This window comes from Dama dama, chromosome X, assembly GCF_033118175.1.
Source record: "Dama dama isolate Ldn47 chromosome X, ASM3311817v1, whole genome shotgun sequence".
Lineage (NCBI taxonomy): Eukaryota > Metazoa > Chordata > Mammalia > Artiodactyla > Cervidae > Dama > Dama dama.
The window spans coordinates 8023525-8049771 of record NC_083714.1 but is presented as its reverse complement, the minus strand read 5'-3'; the positions used below and the strand labels follow the sequence as shown (position 1 = coordinate 8049771).

General features: G+C 57.3%; 2 protein-coding genes across 3 annotated transcripts in view; both read right to left on the bottom strand.

The window, feature by feature from the left end:
* Positions 1-1041: 1041 nt before the first annotated feature.
* On the bottom strand, positions 1042-8579 carry IRAK1 (interleukin 1 receptor associated kinase 1). Of its 2 annotated transcripts, XM_061137993.1 has the most exons (14): positions 8391-8579; positions 8124-8291; positions 7869-8000; positions 7631-7734; positions 7285-7473; positions 6975-7039; positions 6655-6769; positions 6154-6272; positions 5483-5690; positions 5169-5234; positions 3839-4075; positions 2853-3264; positions 2294-2437; positions 1042-2007 (listed from the first exon to the last, which is right to left on the bottom strand). In XM_061137993.1, the coding sequence occupies exons 1-14, from the start codon at positions 8524-8526 to the stop codon at positions 1946-1948; spliced, it is 2157 nt and encodes a 718-aa protein (XP_060993976.1). In that variant the 5' UTR covers positions 8527-8579; the 3' UTR covers positions 1042-1945. The 2 variants fall into 2 exon arrangements, with proteins under 2 accessions (XP_060993976.1, XP_060993975.1); XM_061137992.1 differs by having other exon boundaries at positions 8124-8579.
* A 2308-nt stretch (positions 8580-10887) lies between these two features.
* Positions 10888-26247, bottom strand: part of MECP2 (methyl-CpG binding protein 2) — a 59837-nt gene continuing 44477 nt past the window's right edge. The window contains exons 2-3 of the mRNA XM_061137378.1: positions 21677-22027; positions 10888-20593 (exon numbers count right to left, since the gene is read on the bottom strand). Of these exons, the coding sequence (XP_060993361.1) occupies positions 19510-20593; positions 21677-22027 (1435 nt within the window). The 3' untranslated portion in view covers positions 10888-19509. The remainder of the gene's footprint in view (positions 20594-21676; positions 22028-26247) is intronic.

The window sequence follows — 26247 nt, the reverse complement described above, 5'->3', positions numbered from 1 at the left end:
GCCATTTAACAACCTAGGAGGAGAAGGAAACTTTCCAACTTACTTTATGAAAGCCTATCTGATAGCAAAACCAGGTAAAGATATTACAAGACAACTGCAGATCAGTATCCCTCATGAACAGATGCAAAAATTCTCAAACAGTATTAGCAAATAGAATTTAGCAATATATAAAAGGGTAACATCATGACCAAGTGCTGTTTTTATCTAAGGAATATAAAATTGGTTTAGTATTAGAAAATCAACTTATGGGATTTACTACATTGACAAAATACACCTATGACAATTCTATTGGTAGCATCATGCTTCACGGTGAAATATAACACTTTGCACCTAATACTGAGAACAAGGCAAGGATGTCCCCTTTCACCACTTCTATTCAATACCAGACCAGAAGCCCTAGCTAGTGTAACAAGGTAAGAAAAAGAACAAAGGGAATTCCCTGGTGGGTCAGTGTTTAGGATTCTGCGCTTTCACTGCCATGGGCCTGGGTTTAATCCCTGGTCAGGGAACTAAGATCCCACAAGCTACACGGTATAGCCAAACAAAAAAATAAAGAAAGAAAGAAATGAAAAAAAGAACAAGAGCTAAACAGCATACAGAATGGAAAGGAAGAGGTAAAACAGTCTTTATTTGCACATGAGATGGTTGTGTGCATAAGCCATCCCACAGTATTTACCAAACAACTATTAGAGTTAATGTGTAAATTGAAGCAAGGTCACAGAAGGTAAGGCCAATGGACAGAACTCAATTGTGCTTCTATACACAAGTAAGGAGCAGTTAGAAAAGGAAACAAATATGCCATTTACAATAAAAATGTGTAACATAGGGGGAAATGTAACAACCTGTGAAAGTACTGCTGGGTAGTAGTGTTGTGTGACCTGTTACCAGCATGGCGGCTTACTGGGAGAGGAAGCAAGTACCTGCAGAGGATTTGGGGATGGGGTGGGAGACTGGTGTCTGGGTTTGGACAGTCAACCCTGAGAAGAAAGGCCCTGGACAAGCTCAGGGCTTTGCCACAAAGTCTATGAGTACAGCCAGAGATGGAAGGGTAAGCTTTTATTACTCCAGGAGAACTTGGACTCCACCAATGCCTCGCTTATGTGGGGCCTGTAGTGTGACTCATGACTGCAGACACAGAAGCATCTGGAGCCTCTGCTACAGCCCTGGGCTGCTCTCAGAGACACTCAGTGACAAAAACCCTGACTTGCTCCGAAAACTCGGAGTCCCCTTGTCTTTTTCCTTCCTCTCTGCCTGGCTCCCAACTTCCTGCCTTCTTGGGGCTTCTCACAGTCTGGGTGACACATGGTGTGTGCCAAGCCAAATCTGGAGGGGGGCGGAGCATGACCCCTCTGCCACAAGCTGTGCCTGGGGCGGAACTTGTGGTCTGGAGAGCCCGGCCTGGCTCGGTGACCGTCTGCAGCACTGAGAGGTGGCCTGGGTGGTAGGCCAGCTTCTGCCCCCCTGGGGCAGCCTGCAGACACTGGCCTGGCGAGAGGTGCTACAGGACTCCCCGGGGCCTCTTGGAACCCCCGCTTCCAGCTTGTGGACTGAACCACGGGCCAGCCACACCTCTGTGTTTCCCAGTTACAAGGCTGGGAGGGGCCCCGCCTCGACGGCTCTGTACCCTGTAGCCCTGGGCTACAGATGCCCTGCCCAACTGGCAGTGCCCACTCCTGACTCCTCCTTGGCCCCTCCAGAGCCAGTGGCCTTCCGCTTCTGCAGATGCTGGACCGAGGGCAGGTCATAGAGATATCCCTGCCCTACTCAGGGCAGGGGGCTCCAAGCCCAGCCCCAAGAGTGCCAGGGCCACCACGCGCCCTCCTCCAGGCGGATGGAGCTCCCCTACCCCCAATGCCCGCAGGCCGTCAAGGGGTTGAGGGCCGTGAGAACTTCTGACCATGAGAACTTGGACTTCCAGGTTTGGGGATCGGCCCAGGCGGGCGGTTCAGCTCCGAAACTCGTCTCTCTCTTCGGGCCCCTGCCTGTCCCGCAGGTCCTGGCCCGAGTCTGCATAGTGGGTAGGAAATGCCAGTCAGTTAGCCAACAGTGGGGCTGCCCTACCCCCTTGTTCCCAGGGTGCTCTCTGGACTTAGTGGTTTCCATTCCTCAGCAGCACTTCTTTGAATGGAACCTGCCCAGCGGGGGCTTCACATGTTTCGGAAGCACAGGCAGGGCTGGCAATCCTGGACTACGGGGAGGGGGAGTGTTGGAAGGACAGGGAGGTGGGACAGGACAGGACCGGGCTGTGCCCAGAGCACATGATTTCTCAAAGGCCACCATTCTCGGGGGCTACCTGGGAGAGAGCTGGACGAGAGCAGCTGCAGGCTGTCTAGGACTCCATCCTCGTACAACGCCAACTTCTGCAGCATCTTCCGTCGCGCTGGATTGATCACAATCTGCGGGGGCTGTGAGGACGTGGAGCTGCCCAGGAGGGGCCCTGGGGTGGAGAGAGGACCCTGTGAGCCTCTGGGAACTTCCTGCTGATACTCACTGCTGGCCTCGCGAGCCTTCCCCATCCCCAGCCTAGCTCCCTCCCTGCCCTCCCGAAGGACAGAGGTCCTGAGCGCTCTGTCTGTCTATGGGCAAGGCCTGCAGTCCAGTTGTGGACTGGGCCTGCCTTGCTCCTGGCCTGTCCTCAATCAGCTGGGGGCATGGCACAGCGAGATGAGATGGCCCAGGATGGTCCTTCTGTGGACCTTCCTGGGTCAGGTGAGCAGCCCAACCCAAGACGGCAGCCTGCAACTTTCTAAGCACAGACAGAGCTTCACCGCGGGTCCTGGGTCTCTCCGCCCAGAAGGCTGGGGTGGGGAGGGTTTGCCCGGAAAGGAGGCCTTTGGTCCCCCTGCTGGTACCTTCCACAGCTGTGGGCTGGAGACCCGGGCCGCTCCCCAAGCTTGACTCTCGGGCAGCACCTCCTTGGGTGCGGGCAGCCTGCCCGAGGGGTGCTGGCACCCAGCTGGGGGCCCCTGGGCCCGCAGGGCAGCTGGGGCTCAGATGCCAGGAGTGCAGGGCAGCGGAGAGGTCAGACACGCTCTCGTCACTCTCCACGGGTTGGTTGGCACCTTTTTGCGGCCAGTCTGTAGCCTGGGCCTGAGCCCCCGAGGGTGCCACCAGGGGCTGCCGGGGGCTGGCACGGCTCAGGGCGCTCCTGCTGGTGGACATGTAGGAGTTCTCTTGCGGGGAAGGAGGGCTGTGGCTGGCAGCCTCCGGCTCCAGGCATGGCCCTGCCACCGCCACCTGCAGCTCCTCCAGTGTCTGGTACACCTGCAGGGAGGGACCGGGGCTCTCAGGGTGAGTGGCCCTGTCCAGGTCCTCGCAGAGGGTGGCGGAACTGCAGGGCAGCTCCGGGTCGGGGCCAGAGAAGAGAATCATCGCCACTAAAGCTAAGGACTGAGAGCGGCTTCTCTTTGTCCTCGAGAAAGCAAACCTCGTTGCCCTGATGCCCTCCATGATGCTTCTTTCTTTTCTCAAGAGAGACAAATAAGGGATGGGATGGGGAGGGACATGGGGGGGGTTCAGGATGGGGAACACATGTACACCCACGGCTGATTCATGTGAATGTATGACAAAAACCATCACAATATTGTTAAGTAATTAGCCTCCAATTAAAATAAATAAATAAATTAAAAAAAAAGAGAGAGACAGAGGTGGAAGGGACACAAAAAAGGCAGATGCAGTGGCGCCAGGCACCCAGAAGGGGGCACAGTAAAAAGCCAATCGCCTCCCTCTCTGTACCTGGCCGGGTTCAGTGGGGACTCAAGCCGAAACAAAGGGCAGGCAAGCAACATGTGGAGACTGGCATCTCAAGCACTTCCCGAACCCCAGCTCACAGGACTACCTGGGTCATTGGGGGTCTCCTCTTGGCCCGGCGGTGCAGGCAGCAGCAAGCTAGCTGGCCCAGGGCCAGGCCCAGCTCTGGTGGGCACGGCCCCGGCCTGGGGTCCAGGTGCTTCTTGTAGATCTGGGCGGCAACTGGGGCGGCCCACGTGTCTGCAGCCGGCCCGCCTTGGACTGTGGTCTGGGTGCCCTTCAGGGTCACCCCGGCCTCCTCGGCCTCCTCTTCAACCAAGTCTTTCTGTGGGACATGCAACATGAATCTGACCCCTGTGGGCCGTGCCTTGCGCTGCCATCCCCTGGCCCTCGTCTGCATATGCTCAGTGCTGACCTGGGACCCTGGGATCCAGCCACACGCCCAGCACCTGGGCTGGCTTTCACAGAGCTGACTTCCTGAGAGGGGAGAGACATTGATATGCCTCGAAAACCAGGGGAAACTGCGGCAGGGAGGCCCCTCTGGGGGTGGGCCCAAGCAAGTGACACTCGGGCTCTGATCAAAAGATAACAACTAGCCAGACAGGGCGGGGTGCAGGGAGATTGGGGGGACAGGACCAGACAGGAAGGACCAGGAGCAGACCCTGGGGTCAGAGGGCGTGGCCTCTCAGGCAGAGGACCAGGGAGCCGCCAGGTCTGGAGGACAGACAGAAAGCTGGCAACCACGTCAAGGGCCTGGGCCTTCACCCCATGCACAGCGGGGGTAAAGGGGTTCTGCCACCTCCTCACAGTTCTGAAAGAGCATTTTGGTGGTTGCCCAGAGAAGCCGTGGCGGGGACCCTATGGGGTCTGGCATGCTGCCCCACAGCAGTGCTGACAATGGGCCTGAGTGCTGATCTAGTCGGTGCCCAGTTCTGGCGCAGACCCCTCCGAGACCCGGGAATGGACAGAAACAGCCCCGAGCCTGGGCAACACACTGGCTTATACAGTGTGAAGGATCCTGCCGACTAAGCAGAGAGGAGCCGGATTTTGGGCTCTGGGTCAGTCCGTGGAGGAGCAGACCTGCCCCCCAAAACCCAGGGAAGGTGTCTGGGGTGAGGGGGGACATGGTCCGATTCCCAACCATTGCCTCTCCCAGGTCCCTTGATTCTGCTTTCCACTGTGATCAGGCTGCACCCCACCCTCTCTGACCCCCCTCAACCCAAGTGGGGTCTGGAAGGGCCCATGGCACCTGCCGGGGACACAGGTTTGTCCCCGGCCAGGCAGATACAGCTGTCTGGGGCCCTGCCTACTCTCAACGATGAGTCAGCAGCGGCCGGACTGGCTCCTGCGGGGCCCCGCATTCCGGATTGTTCCACCCTCCCTCTCTCCCTCCCCACCTGCCTCGGGAGGAGACTCACCAGATACTTGGGCTGGGAGCCATGCATCCTCACAGCCCTCTGGCCAGCCAGGGTCTCCAGCAGCACCTGCAGAGAGAGCAGGCTGCAGACTGGGGCCACTGAGAACCCGCTCACGGGATTCAAGCTTGGGGGGTCTGGAGGGCCCACATGGAGCAGAGGAATGGAAAACGACAGACATGAAGGTGTGAAACTGCGTAGGGCGCCCGAGCTGGGGAGGACGGGTCCCAGGAGCTGAAGCTGGTCAGGCCTGCTGGGGGATTCTTTGGGGGCCACGGTCCCCCACCCCCAGACTGGCCGAGGGCCCTGCAGCTCACCACGCCGAAGCTGAAGGTGTCGGTGTCCACGGCCAGCCTCCCGGTCTTCACGTACTCCTCAGGCAGGTAGGCCAGGGTGCCGCGCACTGTCCGAGTCCGGGCCACGCTACTGCTCTGGCCAGGGTTGGCCCCCGCAAACCGGCTGAGACGGGCCAGGCCGAAGTCCCCCAGTTTGGGCATCAGTCTCTCATCCAGAAGGACATTGGAACTTGGGGACAGAAGGCGGTGGTGTCAGCCTGGCCCTAGCCCTCTCTGCGACTCATCAACCCCTGCACCTACTGCCCCCTGCCTGGTCCTGAGACAATCAGACCAGAGCTACTGACGTGCACCTCAGTGGCGGATCGTGGCCCATGCTTGTGGTGTTCTGGCCCCTTGAAGCTTTGAGCAAGTGGCCCCCAGAGCCCCATCCTGCAGTTGAGGCCCTGTTCACCAGTGGGGCCCATCCTTGGCCTCCAAGTCCACCCCTGGCCCACACTGGATGCTCAGTGACCCGCAGACCCCAGCCCTGACGTCCCCTGTCCTCACGGGGATCGCTCAGGGCCAGGCTCCCAGGGACCAGGCAGCAGGCACCCCCGGTCCCTGCTGGTGGGAGGTGTGAGAGCATCACCCCTTGCCATAGGGCTCCTGCCAACCTCAAAGGCCCCCAGGGGCTAGCCGTGTCCCCGCCTCACCTCTTGACATCTCCATGGATGAGGCTGGGGCTATCTTGATGTAAGAACTGAATTGCCCGGGCCGTGCCCAGAAGGATGTCCAGTCGCTGAGGCCAGGAGAGAGGGGGCCAGGCCTGTGTCTGGAGGAGCACAAGGAAGAAAGGGGAGACTGCAGAGCCACCGTCTTTGACGCCTATCCATGCTTCCCCTGAGTGCTGAAGTGTCAGGTCAGAGATGCTCCTGTCCTGGGCTTGGTCAGCCCTTGCATCCTGTGGGTGCCTCTCTAGATGGGGCCCAGTGACTGTCTGTTGCCTCTTGCCCTTTGGGTGATGCCACCAAGACCCTTCCGCTACAATGCTTGCCCAGGGGAGCAGACAGGGCCCCTTTCAGAGGCCCCGTGAGCTCGGCTTCTGAGCACGGAGAGGCCCCGCTCACCGAGGCCAAGGGCCCTGGCCCCGTGTCCCGCTCAGACCAGGTGCCAAGCGTGACACAGTGTGCCAGGCCAGGCCGGGCAAGGCTTACCTGGACGTGGAGGCGGTCTTCCAGGGAGCCATTGGGCAGGAAGCCATAGACAAGGCAGTAGAAGCCACTCTGAGCACAGTAGCCGGCAAAGTCCACGATGTTGGGGTGACGAAACCTACTTGAAACAGTGGGGTCTCAGAGCTCTGCTCCCAGCATCCAGCACGCCTTCCATCCAGCCATCACAGGGTGGGGTGTGGGGTGCGGACGGTCCCTAACCAGGTTCCCCGGCTCGCCTGGGCCTGGCAGGCTGCAGACCAAGGGGGAGCCAGGTCCCCAGACATGCGGTCCTGGCAGGGCCCTGCTCCTGCCCGCAGGCTCACCGCGACAGCTGCTGCACTTCAGTCTGGAAGCTCTGCTTCACTGTGGTCCACTCCAGGTCGGCCTCCTGCAGCCCTCGGGGAGAATGAGGCAGGGGGGACTGGCAGTGTGAGACACCTGTGGCCCAGACTTCACAGCCACCCCCCCTGCCACCTGTTCTGGGCCCAGAAGGAGCACGGGGCTGGGGGCCCTGGACTGCGAAATCAGAGGGCTGAAGGAACCCTGTGGGGTCGCAAAGGGGGCGGGGGAGGACTACAAAAGCCCGAGTCTGGGAACAGCCATCGAGGGCCCTGGCGAGGATGCTCCACAAACCTCCTTGAGCCTCTTCACAGCATAGACAGTGTTCCTCATCACTGCCCGGTACACACAGCCAAAGCCACCTTCCCCAATCTTGAGCTCCTCTGAGAAGTCGTGTGTGCCCTGGCAAATCTCATGGAGGGGCCAGCAGAATGAAGAGGAGGGGGCCCCTGGCAGGAGGGACACGGGGGTCTCCGGGCTGGGCTGTGGGAAGAGACCCTGTATCAGGTGAGGTCCCGTGTCTTCCCCTCTGCCTCAGCCCACCCTTGCTGGGCTGCCTGGGGTGGCCTAGGGGACCAAAGGCGGCTTTGTCACTGCTTGCTGGCATCAAACCTCTGGGTGGGGGGCAGGACCCACCTACCTTGGTAGATGAGGGGGCTGGAGATGGCAATGGTGGCTGGTGGGCAGCTGGGCTTGGTCGAGGACAGAGCTCAGAGTCAGAGTGAGTCTGAGAGCCTGGAAAAGCTTCGTAAAGACACCAGTCAGAGGCAGGCAGAGGCCAGTGGCAGGATCTACTGGTGTGGCCAGGAGCAAGGGGGTCCTTTCCTGAGGTTCATCAGGCCAACCCCCACGAACCACCCCAACCCGGGCTGTCTTACCTGGGGAGAGGAGGGTGGAGGCCAGAGACGGCAACTTCCGGTGGCCGGGAGCCGCAGCCTCGGAGGGTGCGGAGATGCTGCTGGGTGTCGGGGAGGTGGTGCTGGGGGGCAGAAGGGGGGCGGGAGGGTGCCCTGGGAGGCCGGGGAAGGAAAGGACGTTAGGCCCAGGCTGGAGGGAGGAGCTCTGGGGTAAGCCCTGGGTGGCCCCTGGCCCAGGGTCCTGGGGGTCCCAGGGGTCCCCGGGGCCACGCTCACAAGCAGTGATGATGTCCCGCGCCCGCAGCAGCTGCAGGTGCGTGAGGATGCGCACGAGGTCGGCCACGCGGGCGTTGCGGTTGATCCACGGCCACAGGACGCTGGCTGTGCGCTGCCCGGAGCGCTCGCACAGCCGCAGCTCGGTCTGGTCGCGGACGATCAGGGCGGCTGCGGGGCAGGGGACGTCAGGCTGCGGCGCCCGGGTCCCCGCGCGGCTCCCCGGCCCGCCCCGCCCCGCCCCGCCCCTGCCGGCCTGCGGCCACCCACCGAACTGGCACCAGTCGGCGGGCTCCAGGGCGTCCATCACTTTGTAGAAGCGGCACATGACCCAGGGCGGTACCTCGTACAAGAAGTGCTGGGCGCCGGGGACCGAAGGGTCTCCCGGGCCCGGCCCCCCGGCCATGGCCACCGCCGCCGGGCCGGGGCCTCTCCGGGCCGCGGCGGGCGCGGGCCTCGGCCGGCCGGGTCCGCAAACACTGACTCACTTCCCCTTTAAGGCGGCCTCGTGCGACGCCCGGCGGGCCGGAAGGGGCGGTACCCGGGGCCGCTGCCAGCTCGCCCGCCGCCGCCGCCGCCAGCCCCGGCCACAAGGGGGCGCCGCGCGCGGTCACGCTTCCCAGGGCAGCACCCAGGGCCCGGCTAGGCGGACGGGTGAGCTTCCCGGAGCGGGAGGAGGGCTCCGAGGGCTGCAGGAGAATGTTTCTCGGCCCCAGGGACGATGGGCACAGCGAAGGCCTTCCAGAATGGGCTAGAAGCAGGGCTTCGGAGAGCCACTGGCCGGTCCTCTTTAGGTTTCCGTTTCGTGGGGAAAGCGGTGGAGAGGAGTCAAGACATCCAGGCGGGACAGGGTCAGATGTGGGTCACACCAGGGCTCCCTGCCGACTCCCTGCAGCTGACTTGTGAGACTGGGGGCAGGAAGAAAGATCTGGAAGCTCGCAGCATCTCCACCCACCTCCTGGGTCCTGGATCCCATCTTTTCTTGGCCCTCTGGGAACCTGCTCCAGCGGTGGTTAGGTCTTTGCAGCATCTGCCCTCTTTGCTTCTTCGCTCTCTCCTTCCACTAGCACAGAAAACGTGTTTACGTCTCTTAGAGACAGACCTTTGCTCCGGCTGCCCTCCTCCCTCTTGGCATGCATGAGGATGGCGGGCTCTGGCGGCTCCCACCCCTTTCTCTGAAGCTCACAGAACGCCATACTTGGCCTGTCTGGCATCTCCCCACAGGCCTCCGGCATGCCTCCATCATTTGCAGTAGCAGTAGCAGCCACAGTAGCAGCCACCAGGAAACTGTCATCTCTCTAAACTTCTCCGGAGTTCCTCTCTTCCCCACCGGGCTCTGACCTAGATGAACCTAGACGAACATGCTTCCCTGCCTCCTCTCGGCTCAGGGGTCTTCCTTAGGCACAAAGCACTCCACACCAGTTTTCCTGCTTAAGACCTTCCCGGGGTTCCTGAAGCCCTCGGAGGGATCGCAGCTTTTCAGCACGGCTTCTGACGTTGTCACCACGTGGCCCTTTTGTGCCCACCTGTCTCGCTCTTGGCACTCAGCGGCAGCCTTAACCCAGCCACAACTCCTTGGGGTTCCGAGAATGTGCCAGGGCTCCCACCCTCACGGGTTTGCACTTGCAGCTCCGTCCAGCAGATACTCAGGTAGCTGGAAGATGGCCTGGCGTCCCCTGGCGCGTCCTTCTTCAGCCTCAGCACTCATCTGCTTCCCCGACACCCCTCCCCGCCCCCTGTCAAGCAGCCAGGGCACCTTCCTCTTCTGTTTTTTCCAGCTGGATGCCAGTTTGAAAGGCAGGTCTTCGCTAGCCACTCCCTTGTCCACTTGATCCTGACCCCTGAGGGCTGCCACCCTCCCTGCCCGCAGGCTGTCCATCCAGAGACTTCAATAGTGGTTTGCAGAAAACAGGTCAGCCCGAGACACACCTCCATGGCAGCCTCTTCCCAGAAGCTGCAGCCACTCCCCAAGAGGAGGCCGGCCACGCCCTGAGCCCCAGTGGCTTCCGACAGGGACAGCTCTTACTGAGACTCCCAAGCTGAGGAGGGAACTAGTGGGCACACACACACTAAGTGAACCAGGACTTGGTCCCACTTCCAATTCTGCTGGACTGCAGCTCCTGGGACAGCCCTGGCACCTCAGGGATGCTCAGGATACACACACGCCATGAATGTCAACCCTCTGTTTTACCATTTAAGGCCAGGATGCTCGAGTGCACCTCCAAGTAGCTGTGTTCACATACATGTGCCTGTGATGCTGAACTCTGAGCAGTTCTTGTCACCTCCAAGCCATCAGCAGCCTGATGGAGGACGGCTGTAGGGGAACCACGAGCTCCAGAGAGCGCTCCACCTCATCGGAAGCCTGGGAATGGGGCGGGGGGGGGGGGGGGGGCGGCGGCGCACAGCGTGTCCTTCGGGCCAGGATCAGGTCAGCAGAGACCTTGGGAGGGTCTCAGGCAAGAGGCACCGGAGGAGTCAGAGCTGGGGGGTTTCCAAAAGCCCTGCAGCCCATCAGGGACAGCCAGGATGCTGCCCTGGCCCTCTGGGACAGGGAAGCTGTGCTGCTCTGCAGAAGGCCCTTCCCGCCTGCCGGCTCAGAGCTCCCCTCTGGGCAGGTGGACCCCAAAGGCAGGCCGGTGTGGGGTGCCGGCCAGTGCCCTGTCCTCCCCAGGGCGCCCAAAAAGCGGCTGGCTTCTGTGTGTTCCCAGGAAGTGCCCCACCTTGCTGTCCTGGGAGCTGTCTTGATAATGAAAGCCCAGACCTGGAGTCACTTTCACAGAGAGATTTATCGAGAATGCTAACAGCACAGGATACAGTACTTCCCAACAAAAGGTGCGAACGCGTCACTTAGAAAGGCATGCTGAGTATTCTTGGCTTTCACACGTATTAAAAAACTTACAAAAATAAAATAAAACTGCGTGCTGCCCATCTTTTCAAATAGTAAAAGAACCTTATGAAAAAATCACTTGGTTTTACAACAAAAGACACAAACGGACATTTTTATGTAAATTTATAAGGCAAACTCTTTATATAATAAATAGGTTACAGGGATTCAGTGGGGGGTGTTTTTGAAACGTATACAGGTACATTCAGACAGGTTTACTGAAATGGTACAAATTTCCTTAATAAATTGCCTTTTGTTTTTAAATATATCAGTGCTTTCAGTCATTTGGCTATACACAAAGAACCTTTTTTTGAACACTACAAAAAAGCAATCAATATTTTTTTTGTTTTTAAAACAACCTACTTAAGTTTTCTAAAGTAATTGTCCCAAAACACAAAAACTGAAGGTGAATGCGATAGAGGGCTTTAGGAGATCATCTCCAGCCAAGTCTGTCTTGGGTGACTCCCCGCACCCCACACACACTTCCAGCCCTTTTCCTCCTGGGCTGGAGCCAGCTCCCTCTGCACAGGGAGACCAGGGTCCCTGCGACTCAGGAGCGGGCGGTGACCCTGCTTGGTTCTTCTCGCTCCTAAGCCCCATGCCTGAATGGTCAGCACTGTCCTCGAAGAGGGGGGGCCCCTGGGCGCTAAGGGAGCACGTGGCCACCCCTGTTCCGTCAGTCCTCAACAGTGTCTGGGAGGTAACGGCTACTCTGAAGAGGATCGGGTTTTGCCATGAAACGAGAAGGGGGGTGGTTTCTCACATCCAAATTTTGCTGGGGATCAGATGACAGCCAAGGGTGTGCGCCCCCCGCCACCCTGCCATCATCTCCTCATCTGGGAAAGTGGGGAATCCAGAGGTTATGTTAGTGTCGTGCACTGTGGGGCGGGGTGGATTTGATGATGGTACCCCGAACGGTAATGCCCCCCCTGAATCAAAATGCCCTGTCCACACACACCTGACCTGTGGCCACAGTGGAGGTCTCCAGGGAGACGCCCAACCTCTGGCCAAGCCTTGCCCCGCAAGCCCACCCTGACCTCCTCCCGCCGAGGTGTGGCTCTGCTCACACCCCTCCTGGCTCTCCTTGCAGGAATGTCAGCCTTGTCCATCCTTAAAAAAAATAATCCTGATGCTACTAATCTGGGAGTGGACCAAAACCTGGTTTTGCTCTGACTTCACAAATTGCAGCACGTCAGCCATTCGATTTGTCAGCTCTAGGTGTCACTTCTTTGGGTGGCTTCTGGCTGATCTGGGCAGGGGGTCCTGTCTTTGGCTCTCCCCCTCCTGGGGCAAGAGGACAGCCCCTCTCCTGGTTACCATCCCCTCCCTCCGAATTCTTTTGTTGGTAAAGAAAAGGTGTCTAGAAGCATTTGTCTCTGGAACAATTACTTTAAACATGGTTACAATACAGACTTCAGTTCAAACACAGAAGAGATTTACTTCGCAAAATTCCTTTCACCCACCGAAAATTACACAAATAGAAGCCTCAACACCACAGTTAAGAGGACCAGTAGAGAGAAGCTCATGTTTGGAACACAAAAGGAGAACTCAAAACCAAACCAAACCCAAACAGAAACAACCCCAAAGAGACGAGGGGAGGGCGGAGGAGGGGAGGAGCGCAAACACAGCACACGGTACAGTGTCCGGGTACAGGAGCCCCGCACGAGGAGTGGGCTCGGCACACCGAGTAACAGTCCTGGTGATATTTGGTCATATATTCATCAACTACTGACTCTGAAGCGGCTGTTATTGATTGAAGCAGTGACAACTCAAACGGAAAAGGAGGCCTTGGGAGCAAGGGAAGGAGCAGGTTTTGAGTTCTGCAAGCCTTTGCCACGCCACCGTCCAGCAACCCAGGAACAGTGCACCGGGTGAGCCCTGCTGCCTGGGGCAGGCCAGGCGAGAGGTCACCGGCTGAGGCTAACTCGGTGCTGCCTTCAGATCTCGGGCAGAACTGGACATGCGCCAACACCCATCTGCAAGAGGCTGGACAGCAGCGGTTGCAGCAGCTTCCTCTGACCCCCCAGCCCAGGCTGGGTGGGAGAAGAGGCAGGGACCCACCACTAATACTGAACCAAAGGTGGGGCCCAGCCCCCAGGCCCAGGTCCTCCTGGGGGCCTGAGGGGTGCCTGGCCACCTGAAGGGCCTCTACGGGTTTCTTCTGGATGCAGGCCTCAGAAGTAATGATGCGGGGAGGGAAGCTTTTGGCCCTGGTGATTATAATGCTCTCTGCTTTGGAAGAACAAGTTTCTGGATATTATTATTATTTTTTTTTGGTGTTTTTACTTACTTAAAAAATGATCAAAAAGAACTTACGGCTAAACTCTCTAGCAGATATTGCTCAGTAAGAATTACAAAAGCAAATGCAATTACTCGTAGGATGGGGTGGGGGGAAGAGGAAGGAACGTTTCTGGAGTCTTCGCTACCTCCTGGAAGGGACCCGCTGGACCACACGTGTGGTTCTGGGGTCCCTGATGTTCTATCTGGTATGGCTCACACTTTCTGAATCAAGACACGGCCTTCCGTCTCCCCTGCGGTCCCCGGACTTGGCAGAAAGGGGCCCTACCAGTGGGGAGGTTTGCTGCCTGTCTGCACACCATCACTCTGACTGGGTCACTGGAGGGTGTCGGGGGGGGGGGCAGGCCACCCCCATGAATGCCAGCTGCCCCACCCAGAGATCAAAGGGGACCAGGCAGTGTCAACTACATCCTGGGCTTCGCCAGAGCCAGGGAGCACGCTTGCATCCACCCACTGAAACGAACTGTCCTGCCTATGCCAGCGCCCTGGGGCCTCTCTAACAAGCTCGGGAGAAACAGTGCGAAACCCAGGAGCTGCCTCCTTCGCTCGGCACTGGGAAGCCCTTGAAAGAAGCAAGGAAAGACCACGGCTCTGCTTGGACATGAGTGACCAGCAGACGGATTTGTCGGTTTGTTTTTTTGTTGTTGTTTTTTCTTCGTTTGTGGTTTTTTTTCTTTTTTTTTTTTTTGGTTTTTAAAAATTTTCCCTTGTCCTATGCTATGGTTATCAGAAATATTGTAATTAAGCAACAGGTATAATTTTAACAAGTCTGTGTGTGTGTGTATGTGTGTGTGTGTGCGCGCACGTGTGTGTGTAGCCACAAGCAAAATGAGTTTATAACTGTGCAATATACAGATATATATATATAAAAATTCAACTGCTTTGTGTGTCTAGTTGGTGTATTTAAATAAAAGGGACAGGAGAGGGAAAAGCAAAACTAAAGAGCAAAACAAACGCCCAGGAGAGAAAAGACCAAGCAGGTCTATGCGTATAGTCTAGAAGATACTGGATATAATCAGGGTCACCAGGAAGAACAGCTTTGTCACTTGACACACAGACACTTTGGGGAGAGGGACTACCACTGGGCAGGAGCCAAACCTTGTGGCCTTTCCCCCTCACCGCTGAGCAGGAATCGAGGAGATAGATGACCGAGGCGGCGGCTGGCAGAGCCAAGGCAAGTTTCCCCAACGTTTGGAAACCCCCAGCTGGAGCCCCTTCCATGAGGGTCCTCTCCCCTGCCCTCCCTCAGCCCCAGGCCCCAAGGAGGGCAGAGCCAGGGACTGTCCTCGGGGGCAGGCCGCACCGTGGGCAGACGCTGTGGAGGAGACATCACCCTCTCCTGCTTAGTGGCCTGGGCCCTAATTCGAACCAATTCTTCCTGACACCTTGGCATTTGGGGTAGGCTCACTGGAGATGACAGAGGAGGAAGGAACAGGTCAATCAGGTAGCGAGGAGATTGCGCGCCTTCACAATTCCCTGCTGAGCACCCCCCTTCCCACCTGGAGCTGGGCTCCTGTAGCTTCGCGACAGGCAGGTCTCCCTGCAGGGACCACTACCCGAGAGACAGAGAAACAGAGAGAGAGACAGATTTTCCAGTGACCCAAGGGCCCCAAGGCGCAGACCCAGCAGTTTCAGGCTGGATTCCCCTTCACCTGCAGCGCTGACCACACAGCAGGCCAGGCTCCAAGTCCTCTTAGACCAGCCTTTTTTTGGCGAAAGCTTGCTCTTATTCACTCAGAAACATCAAGATGTAGTTTCCTGCTCAAGATTTCAAAGTCTTCCTTCTGCAATGTTGACAAGGGGCTTCAATGTTCCCTTTTTTCCCCCTTGAACATGGAACTTTAGACCCTGGGTGAGGCAGTATCCTAGAGAGCTCTAACAATTCTGCTATGTTTTCTAAAGATTGATACCATTTCAAAAAGAGAAAAAAGCAAAAACTGAGACTCAACAAACCCCTCCGGTAGACAGGTTCACGCACAGAGCGCTGAGATGGGGCCCTTGCAGAGAGCAACTGAGAGCCGGAACGCAACGTGGCAGGGCTGTCGGGCTCGAGAGCAGAGGTTCCACTATGAGCCTGGCAACATGCCTGTGCCCCAGCCCTCCCTGGGCACTGGCCAGTACTCAGGGGGTCGGTAGGCTGACACCCACAAGGTTCTAGAGAAAGCTCACTTCCCCGAGGTCTGGATGGTCTGGGCCACCCACATGGGCAACTTGCATCAGGAAAACAATTTGGGGCCATGACCCCACTAGAGATGGATGCACCAAGCTAGGGCTGATGCCTGTGACCTCCCCTAGCCCTGTCGGGCCTGGCAGGAACGCTCGGGAGAGGGGTACAGAGCTCAGCTGCCAGGCGCCACGAGCTCCGGGCTGCCATACCTGGTGGCTTCCCTTTACACCCTCTGTTCCCTCCTGGGCTCACGCTGCTTTGTTAGAAGTCACTTCAAATCCAGACGTCCTGTCAGCTAAGCCAACTCCTCTCCCACCAAAGATGGCGGCGTTCTTGTGGCTATTAAGCACCCTCCTTCATGATGGCTGTCACGGCAATGACAGGCAGGGAGGCAGGTGACAACCTGGTGCTGTTCCGAGTCCCATCGCCACTGCTCGTGGCCTCTAAGATGGCATACCACCGCTGAGCAGACTGTTACTAGCACCGGCATGGGGGCTCAGGAGAGAAGTCAGGTGCTGGCTGTGGCCGGCATGCCCGGGCCACCACTGTGGCTTCCACCGTCCAGGGAGCTGAGGGGAGTGGCGGGGGGAGCAGGGCATTTCTGGGGGTCTCCTGTGCCTTTTGATAAGGACTACGGTGCAGAAGGGACGTGTACTGGACCCTGCCATGGCCCAGGGGCCCCGCCTCACTGTGGTGTCAACGCCAGCAACAACATGGGTTAGGAAAGCTGAGTGACAGGCACAGGGCAGGGAGACCCAACGTACGGACCTAGCCCCTAGGGTATCTGAAAGCTGTCTTATCAATTCCTGCCTTCTGGACACAGTCCCTAAGGGATGCCCCCTGAATCTTCACAGTGTTCAAGTACACACAGAATCAACATCACACTCCCCAACTGGGCCAGACATAGCTGGTGAGAGTTTCAAGGCTAAGCCTGCCCTCCAACCTTCTGTCCACCTGTCTCCAGGACAGAAGTGGTACAGGACCTTCAGCACACCTGCCCAAAGGTGACTCGCTCCTAATGTCTGTATCTGGGGGAGAGGGAATGTGGATGAAAGGGGGAGAAAACCCTAAGGTGCCACCTGCAGCCTTGAAACTCTAGGGGTGGGAGCTGGGGAGCGAGGGGCCTGTAGGTCAGGCTGGGCAGAAAGGAAATGCCACTTGAGATTCGGTGTTCTCGACCACCACCATCAGTCAGCCCCAGAATCAACTGTTACAGGTCAAAGGGGGGCATGGCAGGCCCAGCTCTCCCTGGCCCAGGAGCAGATGGTGCCAAGCTGCTGGGGAGGTCAGCTTTGGAGACCATTCCCAGGAGCCCCGTTTTATGGATTCAGTGTAATTAATGCCTCAAAACCTGACCCAGCAAACCGGATGGTACCTCCATGACAAACGGGCTGGACAGCGGGCTCATGTGGACAGGGGTCCTCTGAGAGTGCCAGGAGCCTTTTGTCCTTGGAGGAAAGAGGGAACCTGACAGACACGCCCCCTCTTCCAACTCCCATCCCTTCCTGGGGGAGGACTCAGAAGTGAAGCCCAGCGGGTGGACAGCAGAGTGGGTTTGGTTGGGGGACTTGCTTTTGCAGCATCAAGAAACAGATACAAAAATGCTAGAAAGGGCAGCTACTACTCCACAAACAGAACAGGGCAAACTCCCTTGCTTCTAACCGTTCTGCGAGAGAGAGACACGGTTTCATTTTTTTTCTGAAGCTACTGATTGGAACTGTCAACTAGGGGTCCTGATCACTAAAGGACTGGCAAGGAAGTGCTAGATGGTTTCTAAGATGTTTCACTCCTTCATGGTTACACCGCAGTGAGAAAAGCTGGGGGATAGTAACTAAAATACACGAGACAACACGCACTTGACAGTTCATGGCAGCAGCTCACGTGGGACGTGCTTGTGGGTGTTTCTGGAAGCATAAGACTGCTGTCTCGTTTGCTACTTTGATAAGGTACTTCTCAGTTGGACAGATTTAGATATAAGAGACATCTCTGTAAACACAGAAAAGGATATACCAATATGATGAAGATATGCAGCTAGATAAGGACTTCCTGAACAGAGGGTAAAAGCACAGGGTCTCGAATTGAAACTGACCAATGAACACCCCGCAACAAGCCCAAGCCTCAGTGCCCCAACACCACAGCCCTGGTGCTGATGCGGAAAAGCATGAGGTACCAGCCACCCCCCACAGCCTCCAGCAAGTGAAGCCCACACGGGGCCCAGCAGAGAAGAACTCCTGCTCAGAGGAGTGTCAGGGGGGTATCTGGACTCATTCTGCCTGCTGCCCGGCCCGACTACCCCACCCTAGCCGGGTCCTGCATAGGCCAAGGTCAGGGCTTGGCCACTCTGTGACACTGGCAGGCCACAGCGAGTCTCTGTGCTGCCCTTGGCTCTGCAGTCCCAATCTGGGTCCACTTCTCCTACCCACTACCGTTGAGTGGGAAGGCTGAGGAGACCTGGGATCCAGGGTCTGACCAAAGGAGGGGAGTCCTGGGAGAGCAAGATCCTGCCTCTCCCGTGCCCCTCAGAGAGGCTGGGGTACTAGGGCTGGGGGAACTCAGCAGAGTCTGGGGCTTCCTCAGGGCTCAGAAATGGGTGGGAGCCGGGGCTGAGGCGGACGGCAGGAAGGCCAAGGGTGGGGGGAGTTCTGGGGGCCTGAGCTGACCAGTGTCGGCTCGGGGTACAGTTGGGCACTGCGGCTGCCTGGAACAGAAGGGAGCAGTGAGGACGAGGGAGGAGGGGGAGAAATGAAAAGGCTGAAATGAAAGGAGACAGAAACCGAAGGAGAGGAGAGAAACCAATCAGGAAGTCCTTATAAATTGCAGCAAACACTTAGAGTTTCGGAGCTTCGTGGGAACCCTATGTGCTGAGCCCACTTGAAAACAAGCGCAGGTATATACAGATCCAGGTAGTTGTCAACACCGTCACGTCTAGTGGCCTGAGGGACAAAGGGTCACCAAGTCAAGCCCGCTAGCTTGCTCGCAGAGCAGGTTTGTTTTTAAGTGGGAACATGAAGACTCAATAGTGCAAATAGTTCTAAGCTGTCCCTAAAGGAGTTGAGAATTGGAAAAGTTTTGGAAGAACATTTCCCCTGCTTTCCCCCTGGCCCCCGGCCCCATCTACTAAGGCTCGAACTAGCGGGCACAACTGCTCTGAGCAGCTAGGGATGCCCTCCACCTGGCCCGCGGCACTCCGCCGGCTGCAGCCTGGGCCAGTCTGCCGGGGCCTTGGCCCGTGGCCTTGGTGGCCTCTGTTTAGCGCTACCCGCTGGAGGCCGGCCCTGGGCCAATGTCGCCTCCGGCGCAGGCCAGTCGACACCCAGGGGGGCTCAAAGGATGCCTCCCTCCTAGCCGGGCCAGAACCGGGGCCGACAGATGCTACATCCCCATCCTGTGAAATGTCTTGGTCGATTTGGGATTGGGGCTGGCAGGGAGCCGTCTGTGTGCCCCCATGGGTGGGATCACACGGGCTGGAGCCACTGGCCGTCTCCACCATCTCTAAAGGATCCAACTGTCTCTCTTGCCTCGGACCTCCTGGTCCTGACATGGGTGGGCGTAAGGGGGGTGGGGGGTTGGGGGGAGCTCGAGGCCGGGCAGGGTGGGGGGAAGGAGAGCTGAGACTGGGGTACCGATGGCCCCCAAACCAGGAGTGTCTTCTCAAGCGCTCTCTGTCCCTAGTGACCACGTGGGGGGACTGGGTGGGAGGGAGGTGCAGGCACACCCTAAGAAGCCTGGGCAACAGCTTGTCTGGTCAGTAGTATCTGCAGCAAGCCTTGTTGAAGGAGCCTAGTTTAGAAAAGTGCAAAGCTACTTCTGGCCCTGGTTAGGTCTTCAACCTGACTGTGCTTGTCGATAAGAAAAAAACATCCCCAATGCTCCAACTACTCCCACCCTGAAGCCACGAAACTCTAAGTTTACTGAAAGAAAAAAAAATATTTTTTATTTCAGTTAATCGGGAAGCTTTGTCAGAGCCCTACCCATAAGGAGAAGAGACAACAGCTGCCTTTATTCTTGTTGGTTTGCTTTGCAATCCGCTCTGCGTAAAGTCAGCTAACTCTCTCGGTCACGGGCGTCCGGCTGTCCACAGGCTCCTCTCTGTTTGGCCTTGGCATGGAGGATGAGACAATGTCTTTGCGCTCTCCCTCCCCTCGGTGTTTGTACTTTTCTGTGGCCGGGGCCGCGGTGGCGAGCGTGGGCTGAGTCTTAGCAGGCTCCTTGGGGCAGCCGTCGCTCTCCAGCGAGCCTGCTCTCGGCATCTTCTCCTCTTTGCAGACGCTGCTGCTCAAGTCCTGGGGCTCGGGGGGGCTGGCGGGGTCCTCGGAGCTCTGGGGCTCAGGCGGGGGTGGGGGCGGGGGCAGGAGCAGTGGCGCGGGGGCCTTCGGGGGCTCTGCATGGTGGTGGTGGTGGTGGTGCTCCTTCTTGGGGGGCGAGGAGGCGCTGCCGCTGCGCCCCTTGGGGCTGCTCTCCTTGCTTTTCCGCCCTGGGCTCTTGCAGGTCTTCAGTCCCTTCCCGCTCTTCTCGCCGAGCGTGGACACCAGCAGGGGCTTCACCACCTCCTTGACCTCAATGCTCACCGTCTCCCGGGTCTTGCGCTTCTTGATGGGGAGCACGGTCTCCTGCACGGACCGGATGGACGACTCCTTCACGGCTTTCTTTTTGGCCTCGGCAGCAGCGGCGGCAACCACACTGCCCGGCTTTCGGCCTCGTTTCTTAGGAATGGCCTGGGGGTCGGCCTCTGCTTTTCGCTTCCGGCCAGGGCGCTTGATGACCATGACCTGGGCCGAAGTGGTGGCCCCACCCCCTTCCGCCTTGCTGCCCGGCGCAGCTTGGAAAGGCATCTTGACGAGCAGCTTGCCAGGACTTTTCTCCAGAACCCTTTTCACCTGTACGCCCTCTGACGCGGCTGCCTTGGGTCTCGTGGTGCCACTCCCTTTGGGGCGTCCCCGACCTCTGCCAGTTCCTGGAGCTTTGGGAGATTTGGGCTTCTTAGGTGGTTTCTGCTCTCGCCGGGAGGGGCTCCCTCTCCCGGTTACCGTGAAGTCAAAATCATTAGGGTCCAGGGAGGTGTCGCCTACCTTTTCGAAGTATGCAATCAACTCCACTTTAGAGCGAAAGGCTTTTCCCTGGGGACTGTGGGAACAAGCGGAGACACACAAAGAATGGTTAGAAGCTTCCAGAGCAATACTGGAGGTGGAGCACAGGAGAAGGTGGGTGGTGAACCCTCTGACGGGAGGTATTCTGCAACTGACATGCCTGATGATACAGCTCACCAAGAAGGACACTTAAGAGAAGCTGAGGTGAGCTAAAACTAGGGAGCTGTGGTCCCACTTACACAGGAAGCAACCAGGTCATAGGTGCCTGTGTGGCCTGCTGTTATCTGGATGCCCCCGGGAGTTGCACTCCTCAGCCCCCCAAAGGGGTCTGGCCCGGGGACCCTGTCTACCTGCCGGACTGAACTCTCCAGGAATCAGTTTCCTCATTCGCCAGTAGGATGATGCTTTGCTCACCTTTATCTGAGTTACTGGAATTAAATGAGACTGTCTATGAGTGACTTTTGAAAATGGCTAACCTGTCTGGAGTCATCTAAGGGGGACAAGTGAAATGAACGTAGTCACACTCGTCAGTGACTCTGTTTCAACAGGTAACACTGGACCACCAGTCCACAGCTGGACAAAGGCCAGAGGGACAGTGAGAAAGGCACTCCAAGCCCATCTGGGGCTCTCTCTAGGCTGTATCAGACAGCCCCCCTTTCCCAGCATGCCTCACACAACAGACTGAACCCTATGAATTCGTATTTCTCAGGGCTCATGAAGTATTGGCAAAGAAGGACTCTCCCACAAAGAAGAGGTTCCCAGGTTCTGAGGACAGCCCCCCTGCTGGGAAACCAACAGCAGAGTATGTGTGGTGAAACTCTGCATCCCCAGTGCTATTCTTCCTCCAGACAAGGCCCTGATGGACATCTCCCTCAGGGCAGTGACCTCCCCAGGTGGTCATTCCAAGCATACCTGGTCGCACCCCACCAGCAGTGGTCACTACTCAAGACCAGACTCGAAGTGGGGTTACGCACACACACTTTCTTGATCCATGAGCTGCAAGGAGCTAATACTCCAAGGGGTCCCCATTAGTTTCTTAGTGGTAGTCCCTGACTATTCCCCCCACTCCCCCACCACTAGCCTTCCCTGCTCTGGAGAGACAGGAATCACCCTCACTTACTTGATCAAGTACACATCATACTTCCCAGCGGAGCGGCCAGATTTCCTTTGCTTAAGCTTTCGGGTCCAACCTTCGGGCAGAGTGGGGTCATCGTACATGGGGCCCCGGTCGCGAATGATGGAGCGCCGCTGCTTGGGGGACGCAGAAGCTTCTGGCACGGCTGGGGCCGAGCCTGACCCTTCTGAGGTCTCTGCTTTGCCGGCCTCTGCGGGCTCGGCAGAGTGGTGGGCTGCTGGCTGCAGGGGCTCATGCTTGCCCTCTTTGTCTTCTTTCTTATCCTTCTTCACCTTTTTGAACTTCAAAGGTTTGTCCTTCAGGCCCTGGAGATCCTGCTCTTCGGACTTTTCTTCCCTGAAGTGTTAAACAAGGATGTCATTATCACAGGGAACAAACTGGTGTGCAGAAAAAAGTGGGCGCCAGCAGGTCTGGGGTGCCCAGACACGGGCAGTGCCCCAGGAGAGGGGCTGTCCTGCCAGTGTCCCCCAGATCGAAATGCCCTTCCCCTTTACAGATGACTTGAGAGCCCGGGGCTGCTGACAGTGACGGCCCGCAGCACCCTACACCCTGAGGCCCATCCCTAGTAGGCTTGCCCAGATGGCTTCTCAGTGTTATGAGCTAGGACCTCTGGGTTGGACGGATGACGAGAGACTCTCTCGCCTGTTGGAGAGGGACCTACTCACCAAAAAGGAGGGGGCTCCTCTTTCCCAGGGCCTAGCCTGAGTGTTACTCTAAGCTTTTGTGTTTGGGGTTTTCTCAAACGGGTGTTCAATGAAAACCGCACAGTACACCTTGATGATGGGAAGAGCCCAACACTGCCCCTGGGGAGGTGGTGCCGAGTGCAGTGCTGAGGAAAAATCTGCAGATTTGGAGTAAGCCACACCGAGCCCAAATCATGACTTTTTGCCATTTCCAAACATGGATCTGCACAACTGACTTCAACGTCCTGTGCCTCAGTCTCCTCATCTTGACAACCAAGGTGGGTACCAACACCCTAGACAGAGAAGAGTCACAAAGGCATTGTCTAAACAGTGGGATGGGGCAACCAGACACTGCTGCCCAGGGTTCTCACGTAAGAAAAGGAGCAGTTCCCTGCTGGGGGAGTCTTTCTCACCAGACTCTCCTGACAATGCGAGGCTTTGGCACTGGGACGTGCCTGATTCCAGGGCGGGTGCATCCCCATTCCTCCATGCTGACAGACCAGCTCCTCCCCTATGTGTGGGTCCCGCCTGGTAGGGCCTCCTCCTTATCTCCTTGGACAATGGTTACTGTGAGGCTCCAGACTCCAGGATCAGTCTGGCCATGCTGCTCTCTTGGCTGGGCCAATAGGGCAAGAGCATCACCTGGGCCAGGGAGGCCCGGAAACCAGAACTGTGGGCTCACAGCCAGTCACCTGCAAAGCCCTCTCTTAGAAGCTCATTCTGGAAAAAAGCCAGACTCATCTGTATTCCAGATCTCATCCCCAGAGCCCCCGGATCCGTGTGGCTCACAATAGCCCACCCCAAGTGACTTCCCTTGCTGGCCATGTCCTGAAGACCACCACCAAGGCACCATGGCCTGCCCTGGCCTTAAGACTCGAATGACATGGCTCAGTCCCCAGAGGTGAGCTCGCAGCAGGAACTCACAGGTTGGACCTGAGGAGACAGGGCGTGGAAAGAGCACACCCCGCCCTCCTACCTATCCTGGCTGTCTCTAGCAGAGCTCGAGGGTGAGCCTAGGCTTAGCTCTGTGTCGGAAACCCAGACAGTCCCAGGCCACAGCAAAACGTGGCCCCGATAGCCAAGTCTGGCTTCTTCAGAGCCCTCACGTGCGTTTGCGGATACTGTAACTACGATGAGCTTTGGCATGAACCACGTGCCCCAGGAATGCCCTTTAGGTACCAGCAAGGGTGTCAATGCCATCTAGGGCCAGCCCTTCTGGAAATTTACCAGGAAGACATACCCACGGAAACGCAAAACAACATTCTGCATTTGAGCATAATGCTATTGGTGATAGCATTCTTTCTACTGGCCCAAGACTGCGGCCAAGCCAGACAGCCACCGCCCGAGACCTACTGGGCCAACACTGACATGTGCACACTACAGAGAGCCAGGAAGCCTGGACCCCGGGGTGGGACCCCCAGGAACCACTGTGAGGGCTCACGGTCCACGGTAGGCCACCCTCCAGGGGAGAAATGGAGAAGACTTTAGGAAGCAGAGGGCAGAAATGCACGGAACTGGTCCGGCATGGGGTAGGCAGGACTGAGGTGAGGACTGGCACAGGGCCCGAACTCGCCAGGTGTGTGGACCAGAATTTCATTTTCTGAATCATGTAAAAGTTTACATAACCAAAAAGAAAATGAAGACAGAACGGAAGAGACTAGAACACGTCTAGCATCCATGGAGGGGAAGCAGGCTGGCCCAGGTCCTAGGGCAGCCTGTGCTGGGGAAAGTGAAGGTCCAAAAGCATGAACTGCTTAGATTTCAGCTAAGAAAAGAACCTGCTTGGTGATGTCGGGGTGGGGGGGGGGGGGAGGGAAAGACAGAAAGTGAGGGAGGGTCTCAAGGGTCTTATGGGGAAGAAGGTTCTGGGCAGCAGGGAGGCCTCAAGGGGAGGTCATGGAGCTGTGTCGGGTTTGATTCTGGGTGTGATGGGATTCCTCCAGCTGCTGTGTGGAGAGTAGCCTGCGGGAGACCCCAGAGAGCAGCAGGTGGCCTGGGGGACTCTGAGGCCTGCTAAACTCCATGACACAGCAGTCCTGCAGCAGCGTCACTTTGATGATCTAGGGCAGGGGATGGCAATTCCTCAGGGGGTGATGCCCAGGGCAGGGCAGACCGCTCCAGGGGCTCTCGAGGCACAGTCCCAGGTGAGGCTGGTGGGGACTCGGGATGTGACCAGGAGGTGGAGCAACACAGCTGGCCAGTATGGGGACAAGTGCCACCAACTGAGGACGGGGAAACCTGGGCCAGCAGCAGGGTGGAGCAACAGCCAGCCCCGCAAGGAGGAACTGCAGGAGCAGCTAACATCGCATTATAAGCTGTCTCCACTTCAACACAAAGGAACAACTAAAAAGAAGCTCAAGGAGGGGAGGAGAGAATTCTTCGGCTACCAAGTGAGGAGACCCCTGTGCCCAGACTGTGACTTGGCCTAAACGAATTGTGTGGGCTTTGAAAGATTTTTATTACGATCACATAGACATAACGTAAAATCTGCCCTTTCACGTGTTTCTAAGTGTTCGAAAAATGAGTTTTTAATAGCACCAAAGATGGGAAGAAGACAGCCTTTAACTATCTATGACGTCCTGGCTCTTTCAAATTGAAATTACTTGAAGCCACTAAGAAAATATGGTGATTTTCAATTCTGTGGACTGACAGGCACAGAGGTGGTTTGGTACTTGGATTTTCTGACCGCTACTGAAAACAAAAGTCCACAAAGAAGCCTCGAAGCCATTCTGCTGGGTGCAAAGTGAAGGCAAAAAGGGTGCCAAACAGGTAATCCAAGTGAGTTACTCCTGGCTCAGCTGCCTGCTCGGTGGCAGGGTAACCTGAAGGAGGGAGGCCAGACAAATACTTGAGGCCCCCCAGCATGAGGGTTATGGGATTTGTTAAAACACAATTTCAAAGAAACCAAACAGTCCTCTTTTCATTCCCCCTTTCATCAGACTGTGTATCTCTGTGTGCATGTGCACGTGCATACACACCGCCCTGGAGAGGACCGTGAGAACTGAGCACCTAGCTCTTAAGTTCATCCATTTGACACTTGCGGGTATCCACCTGATCAACTCTTCAGTGTTATAGGTCAAAAGAAAAGCAGAGATAACCAGACAAGGTCACCTGTCTGAGGTCATGTCTGAGATGACACGTGCTAGTCGATGGCCCTTGCCCACAGCCAGCCTCAGTTCGGGGTGGGGAGGCCAGGGTAGAATCAGACTCACTCTCTAGGCTTCAAGTGCTCCCCGTTTGGGGGAGCAGATGAGGGGAGGTAGCCAAAGGTGACCCTGTCCTCTGTCCCAGGCCAGAGGCAGGCCAGACACAGCAGGTCTTCAGGGCTGATGATGAGTGCTCCAGGCAAGGCAGACCAGGTGGGCCTGGGTGACCCCAGCAACAGCTCTATCCTGCCACCACTGGGACGCCCCTCCCTCGAGGAATGAATGAGTCAGGGTAAGCCCCGTGTGTCACCCTGGCTCTCGACTTCTGAGAGGCCTTTCCTGCTCCCTGCAGTGCCCCAGACAGCACACATGTCCTCTTTCCTGTCGTCCCCCTACTCAGGAACCGTGTGCCAAGGGACGATGACACCCCCTGGCCATCAGCTTCAAAGAGGCAGCCAGGACATGCTGACTATGGGCGCCTGGGACCTGCAGTTGGCAGGAGAGGGTGCCGGAGTAGCCACCAAGGGCCCAGGAAAGCCAAGAGTGATACCTACAGTGACAGAGAGTGTGTGGCCACAGAGGATGGTCATGCTTGGGGTGCAGGTCCATGGATCAGCTCCCCGAAGTGAGGCAGAGAGACCTGCAGACTCCTCTGGTTGAAACTACCAAAACTGCTGGACTGAACGACTTCCAGAAGATGCTATAGAAGACAGTGCTTACAAAGGTT